This window comes from Lipophrys pholis (genome assembly GCF_963383615.2).
Source record: "Lipophrys pholis genome assembly, chromosome: 17".
Classification (NCBI taxonomy): Eukaryota; Metazoa; Chordata; class Actinopteri; order Blenniiformes; family Blenniidae; genus Lipophrys; species Lipophrys pholis.
The window spans coordinates 1,455,304-1,469,028 of record NC_137643.1 but is presented as its reverse complement, the minus strand read 5'-3'; the positions used below and the strand labels follow the sequence as shown (position 1 = coordinate 1,469,028).

Here is a 13,725-nt window from a genome sequence, read left to right as displayed (position 1 = left end):
CGCACAAAGGCCAATACCGTTGAACAGTTCGGTATCTCCAACTGTCAAACACTTAATCCGAGAGCAGAAATTCTGCAACGCGGGCCAAAGTCCTGCATGACTTATCAGCACAGTTGCTTCTAGGAACTTTAACGTGGATACGTCTGCCACTGAAATCCAGATTTCTGCTCTTGTGAGCCGTTGCTTCTGAGCAGTAAAGCGTGTTGGCAGCAGAAATATTCCCGTTGACACCGCAACAACTCTTCACTTACTGCTGAGAGGAGGATTCATTAAGGCAAAAGTTTGTGTGAATGCAACTTTCATCTTCTAACTTTGCTTCTTACTGTCACTTTTTGTTCGACTCTGCAGACGTGCAAAGCCACCAACTTGTACCACTTTGGCAGGCTGTGGAACACTCGCACTGAGCCAGATGTAGGCGTTTTTCACTGAGAGCCGTCCACACAGAGAAGAACAGCTGCACTTTGATCCATTTTGCCACATCATTGGATGCTCTTCACCAAAGCTCGAGCAGCTGCCATTCTGCGGCTAGTTAAACCTCCCAGATCATTATTTCAGCTCATGCATTTTGAAATAATCATAGCTCCGTTTCAATCATTAAGCTTCAAAGAGGTAATCAACATTTTGGTTTATTGCACTATTAGTGAAGCCAATGTTACAAGCAGCTTTGCTAAAAAAACATAAAATTTGAGAGAAACTCAAGGGAGAGAAGGAGAACATGTATCTCAACTACATGATTCCGCTACATAAACAAATTAGCTTTAGGATAAATACAGATTTAGAACAGAGTATGAAGAGTTCAAATGACCAACCATCTTGTCTGCAGCCAATCCCAGCGAACCCACGACAGGTCGTCAGGCCATCAGACACTCACATTCAGAACAAAGTCACCAATGAACGTCGAGATTTTCTCTGTGAAAAGTCGCAAAGTGTGAAATTCCTCCCAGCAAAGTGATCCACATCATGCAGCCGACAGATTAAATACTTAGAATCTGAGTGAGGTATGGCCATCACTCTCACACACTGACAGTGAAAGTCACAGTGTCCATTTTCAAACTTCATAAAGATGTTTTACTACATAAGTTAGATGGGAAAAGTCAGATACACTTGGAACAATTAAGATAAGATTCTGTTCAGGAAAGTAATTTGCGTTGTTAACGTTTTTAAGTGAAAACTTTTATTGTGCTTTGGGGGTCTGTTAACACAACAGGGGTGATCAACAGTCATTGAAAAGACAACTTTTGGAAACAGCCTGCGCGGTGGAACCTTTTGGAAATATGCGGGATTCTGGGATCTGGCTCCAAAATAACGTAGGGAAACTAAACCTTTTGAAAACACTTGGGCTCCGTCTCAGTGTAGACAGCGGAAACGCTGCTACAGCGCATGCACACCGTGGCCGTATAACTAGTTCTTCTGCACATGCTCAACAGCTGGACAATCAGAACGACGTTTCCTCCGTCGTGTCGTGACTCTCAGTCCATAGTCTCCTCAGGTAGTTTTATAGTCGACAGTCACCATCACAACAATCTAATGTGTTTTTGATATTGTTGATGTTTATAGCATATTGTTCTCTCCGTGCAGGTGTGTGGTTTCATTAAGACGAAAAACTGCTCCCACTAGTGGCTCAACATGAAAACTACATTGTTTTCAGCATTTTTGCTATTCCGGTAGAAACAGTAATAGCCATGTCGACTTTTCTGAAACAAACACAAAAATGATGCCTTTTCACTTGAAACATGGCATTTTACCCCCGTTTCCAGAGAAGATGTCCACCTTGGGAGGTGTTTTCAAATAGTTCTGCTTCGAGTTGCTCCGAGCACCGTTGTCGTGTAAACATGGCCTGAGTGACTTTGACCGGGTGGGATTATCTTCAAACCTGCAGCTCTTGTGGGGTGTTTTCTGGTTGCAGTGGTCAATGGAAGGAAGCGAAATGCATGAAGCATTCACACAGTCATGAACTGAACAGCCAAGGCTCTTACATGCAGACAGTCTCATGCATCTGCTGCTGACAGACAAGACAACACACCTTCAGTAGAGTCTGTACTTAAAACCGGCTGTTTTGGCAGTAAAAAGGAGGAAGACACACTATATGGTAGTTAGTCATAATGTTATGGCTGAGGAGTGTATGTCTCATGTTTTAAATGGCTGCAAAGTAATAAAGCCACCTTGAAAAAGACATGGCAGAATGTGAAAGGGGCTACACTTGATGAAGCACGATTTCCCTGGTTAAGTATAGTCTTAAAGTACTTCACACTTCCAGCTAAATTCACCCATTCACCCATCCCCGGAGCCGATGGCTGCTGAGCACTCGCCACTCGAGGCCACTTGGAGTTCAGGGTCTCTGCCCGAGGACATTTCAGCGCACTTTGTCAAACGGAGAAGTAGAGACAGGAAGCCACTTGCCTCCACTAACACTTTCAACATCCACTTTTCACTCCATTATCATCAGTTTCCTCATCTAGCGGTGATTATATTTTATGCATTTGGCACTTTGTGCAGCGAGGCTCTATTTTACTCTCTTTTTTCTCTTTATTCTTTCCCTTTCCTCTCTTGAAATGTAATTACTGTATTGGCAGGAAGCTCAACGGGAGAAATGGCTCACATTTCTACTTTAATGCCTTGTTTTCTTTATGTAGCTTAGTTCAAATTACTGGGACAAAAAAGCCCAAAGACACAAACAGCACAAATATTTCAACTTTGAAAAAAATACACACTGCTGTAAATTTGGACTTTTACATGCACACGAACTAAAACAAACCAAAAACAAAACGATGATTGTTCTTTTCTCTAACCGACCAACATGAGACCACTGCGGTGATTTCAGCAGTGCTACTAAAATTGCCGTCTCATTACAGTCAGCTGCTCAGTGACTCCGACGCCCACGCTGCATTGCACAATAACGCAAGATGGGGTGCGAAAACTAACAGCAACAGTCGGCCGATCAAACTGCTGCTCTTGTATGAGCAATCGTGACAAAACATTCCCGATACTGTACTGTACGTCAGAGTCAGAACAGCTCACACCGCCCACCGGCTTCTTAACGCCAATGCTGCTTGGTGTAGGTGTGTGTTGGTTTCTTTTTATGTTTTTTTGAGCATCCAGGACATTCAGGCTGCATTGTTACGCGGAACGGGACACAACCATGTGAAGAAACAGCACATCAGGCACTGACTGCATGTACACACTGCTGTTCACACAGCACGCCGGGCACATCAATGTTTGTGTGACATGAGACAAGGTACCAACGCCGATAAATCAAAGTTCTCACTGCTGATGTCAGCGTGGAACAAAAGCAGACACAGCTTTAGCTTGAGAGAAGCCATTTTGTTTCAACTTCTTGTAAGAACATGAGCAGTCGGTATCGGTCTCTTCTCAACACTCATGAACAGGCCCTTTTCCTCCCTGAAATGAAATTATTACCAATAATTTTATCTTTGTGCTTCAATCCATCTACCCACCTGCCATGACACGTCTGTCTCGACAGTTCTTCACATCTTTAAATCTTTCTCCCTCCTCATATGTATATTTCTGTCTTTGTATTTCAAATTCTGTATCTCCTTTATATGGTGGGTGAACAGTCTGAGTGAGTGTGTATCTGGGGAAAAGCGTGAGGGAAAAAAAAAAATAATAATAATATATATATATATATACACACACGGGGTAGGATTAAAAGAGTTTTAGTTCTTCCCACCACTTTTCAGACATGTTGATTTATATATATGGATTATATGTGTGCACGTATATATATATATATATTTGTATTATATCTGTATTTTTGTGTATCTTTTGACATGTCTGGAATGAATGAATATTTGCATTTCTAGAAGAATCTCTACATTTCCATATACTGTGTATCTCTACACGGATCTACATTTCGATCTATCTCAATGACTCCCTCGACCCCGTAACGTGAAAAATATCACAAACACAGACCAGGCTTTCTGAATTTTCAGAGGAAAACGCAGCTTTTGAGAAAGAAAAATTAGTTTGCATTGTTTACTTGCTGCTTTTTCCCCATAGGAGAAATCATTCACAGCTGGAGTCCCCAGCACAAGACTGAAAAGACATCCGTGACGCTCACTCCTGCTGTCTAACATTCATTCTTCTTTATCTCCGGTTTCTTTTATTTCCTGATACGCTCTCTCTGCTTTTGTTCTCTCGTTGTGTTTCACTGTGTGTCCGTCGCCTACCTTCACAGCTGCTGTGTCCCTCCTCGTAGCCGGCGCTGCAGCTGCACTTCCCGATGGGCACCAGCCACTCGCCTTCGGCGCTGCAATGCATCCTGGGAGGGCTGTCCGTGTCAACTTCAGAGTTGTTGACGCAGGTGCCACGCACCTCCACCAGCGTGGCGAAGGCAGCCTCGGCCACCGTGTCGGGGAACACCGCCAGATTCTGAACGGTGGCGAGGCAGCGCTTGTAGTAAACCCGCACGGCCACCAGGGCCACGCAGGCGCCGACGTCCTGGAACGCCAAATGGAAGCCTTTACGGTTGAGGTGGCCGATCTCGCGCACCTCCGTGTTCAGCTTCATCTTCCTCTCGCCGAGGTCGCCCTGCGTGAAGCTCTCGTCGGCGGCGATCGTGTCTATCTTGGTGTAGCGGTCCTCTCGGGTCACGCCCCCCAGGTCCCGGTCGGACTCCACGTACAGGAGGTTGAACGTCTCCTTGCAGGTGCCCGCCACGCCGGGGATGCTGTTGCAATCGCGCAGAGTGAACTGGAGCTCCACGAATATGCGCTGCCCACCGCGACGTGCCACCCAGCCGGTCTGCAGCCAGTTGTTCTGCTGCGTGGGCTCCATCACGTTACACACCTGGTACGTCCGGATGGGCTTGTACTTCTCATCTACGCCGCTTATCTCCTCCCACTGCAGGGACGAAGGACAGGGAATTAGAGAGAAACAAGAAATGTGAACGAGGAGGTCACTGGAACAGACAGAAGAAAAATAAACAAAGAAAAGAGTGGAAAGGACATTAAAAGAGAAGGACACAAGTAGGGATGCACCGAGATGACCTGATGTCGCTCGTAAGTTTAACTAGAACTCGTACTCGTCCTTTAAAAAAGTGGTATCGGTGCGTCCATGTTCAGTTCAGGTTTACAGTCCAATGACTTAATGTGACGAGTGGGTGTGAGGTGCTAGAAAAAGAAAAACTCCCAGATCTCGGAATCACGTCACAATGATCAACGGCTCCCCCTCGGTGATCACGTCAGCCTTAAGTGGTGTTTCTCAAACTATGGGTCAGACCTTAGTCATTTTTTCAGCAGTTCTTTTTTTATTTTTTGAATCTCAATGCCCTCTGGCACGCAAAGCAATGGCATTTGAAAGAAATATTTGCTCAGTCCCGGCTGCCTACACTCAGCTTCACTCTGCACCTTAAGTCCTCACTTCCAAGTCTTTGACTCAGACGTGGCCGGGTCGGAGCCCGACCACAGCTTAGGCTACTGCTGCGTCACGGCGTCACATATCTGCAGCGCTCACAAACCCGCCTACATTTGAAGCAGATTTGGGTCTGGGTACACTTTGCCGTACCGTTCCGTCCCGTCACATTCTGTGCAGTGGAAACGAGGCTTAAATCAAAGCTGATTCTATGGTCGCACAAGCCATCGCAGGTTTTCCGTGAAGCACCTCCCACTGCTTTCCTCAAGAAGAAATGGAAAATAGTATTTTACTTCGTTCGCACGCCAACGGTGGCAGCGAGGTGCTCATTGGGAGCAACGTACGGCCTATGGCCTTCCCCAAGAACTCTGTGGCACACGTACAGGGGAGACGAGTAATTGAGCCACAAATAATAGGATTGGAAGACGACCCACTCCACCAACTGAGCCACGTCCGCCTGAGCAGCAGATTAAAAGCCGACTGAACGCGGCCATTTGGGCTCCAGGCTGTATTAGCTTGTGTGTGCTGCTCGCATGCACGATTCTTTCAATTTGTATTTTTCAATTAGTGACCAGGTTTTAATTATTTTTCCTTTTCACTTGATTATTTCAGTGTTTTCACTTCATTTGAAGGGAGGTGTTCATTTCTTTTTCCTTCTCACAGCATACGTTCTGAATAAACTAATTTACCTGAATTTCATTTTACTATCCCAGTTTAATTTTTGCATTATTACTTCCTACTTTCAATCGACTTTTCACATGTTGGATGTCCAGTCATGAAACATAATACAAACAAGTGGCGTCAGTGCTAGTCCAAGAAAGAATCACCACTGGTAACTATGGAAGTTATTGCTCTATGAGCATGTATCATTTATATTAGGTTTGACTCAAATCAAACGTCCCAAAAAATAAAAACTGATCACAAGTTTAAAAAATTGTGTGAAATCCTTGTTTATGTTTTCTCTTCTCTGTACCATCCTAGAGGATCTCTGGATGTGGAGCTGGAACTTCATGATCTGTGCATCCTTCAAGTGTGCAGTGTGTGAATTAACTTCCTGTCTGATGTCCACATTGGGTGTCAAGTATTGTACCAGTTGTTAGTATATAATCAAACATTAAACACGACATTCAGGTGGATTATGTTTATTTAATGTGAATGTAGTGTGTAACTGAGGTGGGTTGAGTGAAGTTGAATGTCGTCGTACTGACGGGCATCGAGTCAAGTTTATCTGAACTGAACTGGGTTCAGTTGAGTTGAACTGAGGTACATTTAGCTGAGTTTGGGGTGAATTGAATTAAAGGCTTGAATCAAGCTCAGCTCACCTGGACTGAATTGAATTTAGTTGCATTAAACAGAATAAAACCAAATGAAATGTTTTATTTGCTGAGTAGCCTTTTCTTTTGTAAGACACAATATTTGATAAGAGTTTTTCCATTCTTACAATAACTGTATTTCTGATTTTCTCCCAGTTTGGGGAAAAGAATTACAAATCAACAGATGAATCATTATGACTCCACATCACTACTGGAATAACCGGGTAACACATATAAATTGCTCTCCCTCTCTCATACATACACAAACGTGCACAAAGCACAGCAGACTGTGAAACTGGATTATCTTTGAGAGTAATGTGATAAACTCTACTACTGTAAGGTGACTATATCAAAGTGCAGGTGGGGCTTTCTCTTGCATTGGGAGGAAGGAAAGTGAACCATGAAGTTTATTATTCTTTAGATTCAGCTTAGCGTGTGTTCGAGCTGCCTTCTCAACCTGAAAGCAGTCCTACAAACCCGACACTGAACAGTACTAATGTGTCATCTGTGATGTGTATACAGTCACACAAGTCCAACATGTGCTATTTATATCATATACAGAAAAAGAAGACTCTTTGAAGAAGTACTCTTGCATTTGTCTTGTAGTCATAACCTGGCGTGCAAGAATTCACAAGCCAAATCAATCGACACAGACGGAGGTCATTTATCTGTGTGGCTGGTTTGGACACTGTCGGGATCGTAGCCAGGATTACGATATAATAATAATGAGGTTGGAGAAGAGGAGAACATGAGGTGCAAGAAAGTTAAGCAAACAGCTGTGATGTAGAGGCTGGCAAGTCAACCAGCACATGTACAAATGGATGTCATAGTAATGAAAAATGCTGGGACACTTACTCCATTGGGGGGGTATGACGTCCAGCCCAGCTCGGCCTGAGTTTCTTTAGAATTCAGCAGCACCACTACAGAAAACAGACGAGAGAAAATGGAGAAAACAGAGACAAGCTCAGCGTTAGAGGTCAATTTAAGAGAGATTTCAAAGAGTGTTTGGTTCTATTTTATCTTGTCAGTTTAAACACGTTGGTCTACAGAGCTCATGAAGTGTACGACAACAAAAACTAAGTCATAAGAACAGGGTGGACCTAAGATCACAAGTCGAACACTGCTGGTACGAGATGACACGTTACACTTGGAATAATGAAAGAAAGCCATTAACACTGAGGCAGTCGTGTCAGAATGTATGAGAGTGAATGTATCTCTTGATAAGTGCATTAATGCCATCTGTTGAGGACTTAAGCTGGACAAAGAGCTTCCCATCATCCTCTGGCTCTAAAAGTAAAAAACACATTGAGAGACCACAAACAAGATAAGACCAAGGTGCTTTCACAACAAGCTGAGAGACAAACAGCACCGAGATATCAAAAGCACCGCACGGTAAACAAACTATACCGGTAAACAAACTATACCCAGATTGTAAGGCTGCGATGTATGATATTTGATTTGAGAACCATGGACAGAGACAGCAGACCACCTTTGACTCTGGTTTCACTACCACAGACAGAGACAGCAAGTCAGCGTGGTCTGGTTTCATAACCACGGACAGAGACAAAGAGCCAGCTCTGAGTCTGGTTTCATATCCATGGACAGACAAAAATACATGGATTTCCTCAGTAAGCCACCTCTGACACTGGTTCCTGCGCCATAAGACTATTTCAGCACCATGGACAGAGACAACAGCCAGTAACAGGGAGCCAAACCACACTGTGGTTTCAGCACCACGGACAGCTACACTGCAAAACCCCATGCAACACAGCGACGAAAGCTCAGTAGGTCTGGAATTACACAGCATAGAAAACACATTTTCAAAAAAAGAAGTGGACTTTGGCAGAACCTGACTATAATTCTGAATACAACACAATGGAAAATGTACTTTGGAGTGTTTGTGTGTCTTGCCACTTACATTTAACATCGCTTGCATGTTTGGAGGCAGTGAAACAGTGGATTGTTGGTTAGCCACTGTATCAAGACCCCCCCCCCACACACACACACACAGGGTTTGATTCCAGGCTTTTGTGTGTACCGTTTGTTGTCCTCATAGCTGTGCAAGCTTTTCAGTGTGCAGTTGTCCATGCATTACTGAATGCATGTGTCAATAGGTCCTGTTAGAAAGAGGTTTTTTTCTTTCCACCTTCACTTATGCTTGCTCATGTGGATTTGTTGTGTTTCTCTCTGTTAAAAGCATCTAGAAGTGACTGTGTTGTATGTGGTGCTATATAGATAAAGTTCAGTTGAATATGAATGTGCGTGCGTTCATTTTGAATCATCTCAAAAATATTATTATTCCTTGTTTTAGATGCATTTAAAGTTTATTATTGATTTGAAAATATTAGCTTTTTTGCAGTTCTCATGAAATTCATATTCAGTGATATAATTAACACCTATATTCAGTTGTACTTAATGCAAAACATACTTATCTGAATACTTTCATTCATTGTAAAGTACAGAAACTAAAGTTGACCCACAAATAATAAGCCACAGTTGAGTGGTCAGGACAGACTGAAAGTAGCTGTTGTTTCACACTCGGTTGTATGCAGCAGGCGTACAGGACACGAAGCCCATCATCAGCACATTTATCTTAATCTATAATGTAATATCAACATCTGTAGTGACATATGGTCGGCTGTATTATCGCCTCATTTTTAAGAGATTGTGCTGACGTTAAAGTTACCCGTACTCAAAAACAGCTCAGCCATGAGAGCACACACACACACACACACACACACACACACACACACACACACACACACACACACACACACACACACACACACACACACACACACACACACACACACACACACACACACACACACACACACACACACACACACACACACACACACACACACACACACACACACACACACACACAGGTCTGACAACCAGACAAGAGCCACACTGAGTAAGGACGGCGTTCCTTGAAACTTCTACTTCTCTTAACTTGGCTTTAACTTTCATTCATTGCTCTGACACTTAACCACTCGCACAGTTTCTTGCGGTTCTCTAAAATAACCTGAATAACAGGTTCTAGGAGCAGTAACAGTATCACCCACTTTGCGGGACAAAGTATTTAATTTTAAAAACATGCTGCCTCGTGACAAACGTTAAGCCCCGCTGGCGTCAGCAACAGGACTCATAGAAGTCCTGGTGAGTAAAGAGCAGGAACCTGCACAGCCTGACTCACGTATGAAATGAGGCGACTCGAGACCTGTAATCTGTCTGAATCATCCCAACACAAAGGCTGAGGAGACGGAAGCGTCCATGAAACCAACAGGGTAGTTCGTTTTTTGGGTTGTTTTTTTTAACACGTGGACTCGGGTGTTAAAAACATTACTTTGCTCGGTGGTTTGGCCGGATTGGAGCCTCTTGTGGGCTGGTTTTGGCCCATGGGCCTTATGTTTGACACCCCTGAGTTAAGGGTTAAAAAGATTAGTCATTTGAATACCCAAAACTCCTCGAGGCCAATGAAATCCAATACTTTTTGTTCTGGTTTTTGGGCTCACTTGAAGAGAAGACACTGAATCATCGGACAGAGCGGCAAAGTCTGAATCATGAGAGATTCTTCACTAAACTCTATTGTTTTTGGGTTAACACCGTCGAGTGCCCAGAGCTTGGCTCTGTAGTTAGCTGATAACATAGAAGGCATTTGGAGAAAGATTAGAAAGGAAGAGGGCAAAGGGTGGCGGAGAGACGCAGAGGAAGGCCGAGGCAGAAGGCAAAGACCGACGATGAGAGGAAATAATCAGCCAAGGAGAAAACGACACATAAAAGGGAGGATGACGACCAAAAAAAAGTCTGCTTGGCAGAAAAAGACAGAAAAGAAATGGAAGAGAGGAACGAGCACATGAAGTGCAAATAAATGAATACAGCGGGTAATACACAGAGGGATCAGTGTGCCTTAGTGAGCAGTCACTCAGTCACTCAGAGCGAGGCTCGGAGGACAAAGTTGGCACGATGATCACACACCGAATACATAAGTCCTGTAATCACTGCCTAGTTAGACAGACTAATAGGCCTTTAGGGGCAAGAGGGAGATAGAGAGAGGCAGATAAGAAGAGAAGCAGAGCACGTAAATGTAGGGTCACCGAAGGAGGAGAGAGAAAGTTAGAGAAAGAGCATGTGAAAGTAATAAAAGCCATCTGCTCCACGTGGCTTTCATTCAACAGCCAAGACACATTAACTACCCCAAACAATCCTTTCAAAGGCTGTTTCATAAATAATTGCCCTTCATTACAGACGCAACGAGAATCCGTGAGCCAGTTTTGCTTTTTACTCAATGTGGCCATTATTTAGGTCTCACAGGTAAAAAAAAGAAAGGAAAAGAGGATCATGCATAAAGATTAACAGACCATGTTCTGCTTTAGTCTCATTATGTGACATCAATGCAGCTGGACGTCTGATAACATTGACATTTAATACGTCTGATGTAAAAACAAAAAGTGATGTAAGAGGAGGCAAATGGGTGTCGAGCGTACAGCGTTACGAGACGGTCCTCACAAAACCGCCCCATTATTAAAAACCAATACCAGTGTCAGGTATTGGTCGAATATTGTACAGAGTACTCATACTCTTATAAGATACTCGATACAACCCGGTGAGTATTACGTGACGTCATAATAAAAAATACAAAATAACATTTTCAATTAAAGTTCCTGCACTTTGTACTTTAATGTCTGGTGATTACTCGGTTTCAGTCAAAGTAAAATGTGAAAATCGTGTGTTTTGAGAGGCAATAAAGCCGATTCACCTGAGGTCAATGAAGCAGCAATTAAAGCTGTAAAAGTGCTATGAACAGATATTTACTTAAACAGATGTTTTTATCATGTACTTCAATTTATTTGCACCGAATTAAAGAAAAAAAATTGTATTTGGTTGAACTCTAATGAGTCATTTATGTCTGACATTTACCTTTATAAACAGTGAACAGAAAAAGTGTGATCAATTTCTAAATGCAGGAAAGGAAACTTCTACTACTTTGAAAGAGCAGAAAGAAGTCTGGCTCTCAAGTGAGATGGGTTTTTTTTCCCCCTTTCATTTCCAGGAACTGCACTTAGATGTGAGGCATGCAAACGCTCACACTGTTGAAAGCAAATGAATTTTCACTTAGAAATAACACCTTCATGGAGGTTTTCTAGCTGCAGAATCCATTATGGGGGAAAAAAGAGCTCCTCTGAGTGGAAATTTTAGATTTCGACTTTGTGATCCTGCTGCACGTATCTGGCTGCATCCCCGTAACGCCTGGGTGTGTGTGTGTTTGCAGGGGGCAGAAGGTGGAGGTTTTAAGGGACTTTGATTTGCTTTCTTCTTTGTTTTGCTGCAAGGAGTTTCATTAAAACGTGTATCTGAAGTGTAAACGCCTCGTTCTACATCCCTCCCTGCTCGCGCCCGTTCTTTCATCTCGCCTTGGTTTGTCTGATGCATTAATTGAGTTGTTCAGCCTTGCTGAAACAAGGATGAGATGAGTCGGATACAAAAGAAAGCCCTAAAGATGAGATATTTGTGATAGATTTTTAAAAAGAGAGCGAGAGCGAGAGAGAGAGAGAGAGAGAGAGAGTAGGAACAGGGATTTTGGGTGCAACAATTACATGAAAAGCAGAGGCTTACAATGAAACCTGGCCTTTGTCAAGTGTGTAACCAGCACTCGCAGGGCTATTTTTATTTCTTCTACCTTCAGCAGCAGAAAAAGTAGAAAAGAAATATCTTTCACAGCGGTGGATTACAACGATTTCAAAGTTAAATAATTACCACACAGAGTAACAGAAGACCATAAAGAAACTGATGAAATGATTTGTATACTCAGAAATAATAATGCACGCAAGCTAATCGAAGATTAAGTACAAATAGTTTTTTTTTTTGGAACGAGCAAGAAAATCGGGCTATTTCCACATGTTCATTGACAGTATGAACAACACATTAGGTCACGTGTGACGTTAGTTGTGGTGACATAACAATCCGATAAGGGGCTCGTTTAAACGACAACGTCTAAGTGAAAACGGAAAACATTCGTTTCGGGTGTCCGGTCACACGACGACGGCGCTCGGAGCATCTAAAAGCACAACTTTTAGAAAACGGCTCCCAAGATGGAACTTTTCTGAAACGCTACAACTCCATCTCCACGGAAACAGGAGAAAAGCAACTTTTCAGAAACAATCTGACTCTTCCTCTCTGAAAAACAACTTTTATGAAAACGCAGCTCCTCCGTCTCTGTGGAAATGAGCAAAACGCAACTTTTGTGAAATGCAGCTGTTGGTCCTGGTCGCCACAGCTGAAGAAAATAGTAGTTCTGCACATGCTCAGAACTGTAGATGGACATTAAGCACATGTTGCTTGATGGAAAACTAAAATAAGAAAAGGAGCAAGGCTTTTTGATAAATACAGTACAATATGCAAATATGATGGTTTTTCAATGCAAGTTGCATGTGGAATAAAATCCACCTAAACATGGTGGTATTAGTTGATCCCCAGAAGGTGAGACTAGTTCTTTATATTCCGGCGATACAGAAATATCAAAGCCGACACACTGCGCAGGCTGCTGGGATTTACTGCCTGGCTGGGGGACGAAGGAGCGGGGCACAAACACCGAGGTTGTACTGCAACACATCATGTGAAGAATGATCTCCCTGTTTGCTGCACTACCTCGCTGCTGGAAAACATCGAAGGTGAGATAATATATTGTTCTGCTGAAACAATACAGTAATACCGTGGTTAGACAGATAAAAAAGGGATAAATGGACGAGGATATGAAGTGTCGCATAAAAACACAAACGGGCACATAAAAGATAAATGCTGTGTATAAAGAGACATATACACTACCTCCTCAGAACTATGGTGTCAAGGAACTCAAACAAAGAGCCGAGCAGCGGGACAATAATAGCAGTTCTAACAGCATTAAATTGAAATGGGGTTTTTCCTTTTAACAGTGTCATTAAACTTTCAACTCTCGTAATGTGACGTCCTGTAAAGACACAAATCCCACAACCCTGCTATCATCTTCATGACGCGTGGCAACGGCGTGACTGGCTAA

At 43.0% G+C, this 13,725-nt stretch overlaps 1 protein-coding gene across 1 annotated transcript in view; it reads right to left on the bottom strand.

Moving 5' to 3' along the window:
- Positions 1 to 13,725, bottom strand: part of epha10 (EPH receptor A10) — a gene marked incomplete at both ends in the record, with an annotated part of 179,559 nt that overhangs the window by 128,812 nt on the left and 37,022 nt on the right. The window contains 2 exons of the mRNA XM_080485678.1: positions 4,188 to 4,860; positions 7,539 to 7,603. Of these exons, the coding sequence (XP_080341804.1) occupies positions 4,188 to 4,860; positions 7,539 to 7,603 (738 nt within the window). The remainder of the gene's footprint in view (positions 1 to 4,187; positions 4,861 to 7,538; positions 7,604 to 13,725) is intronic.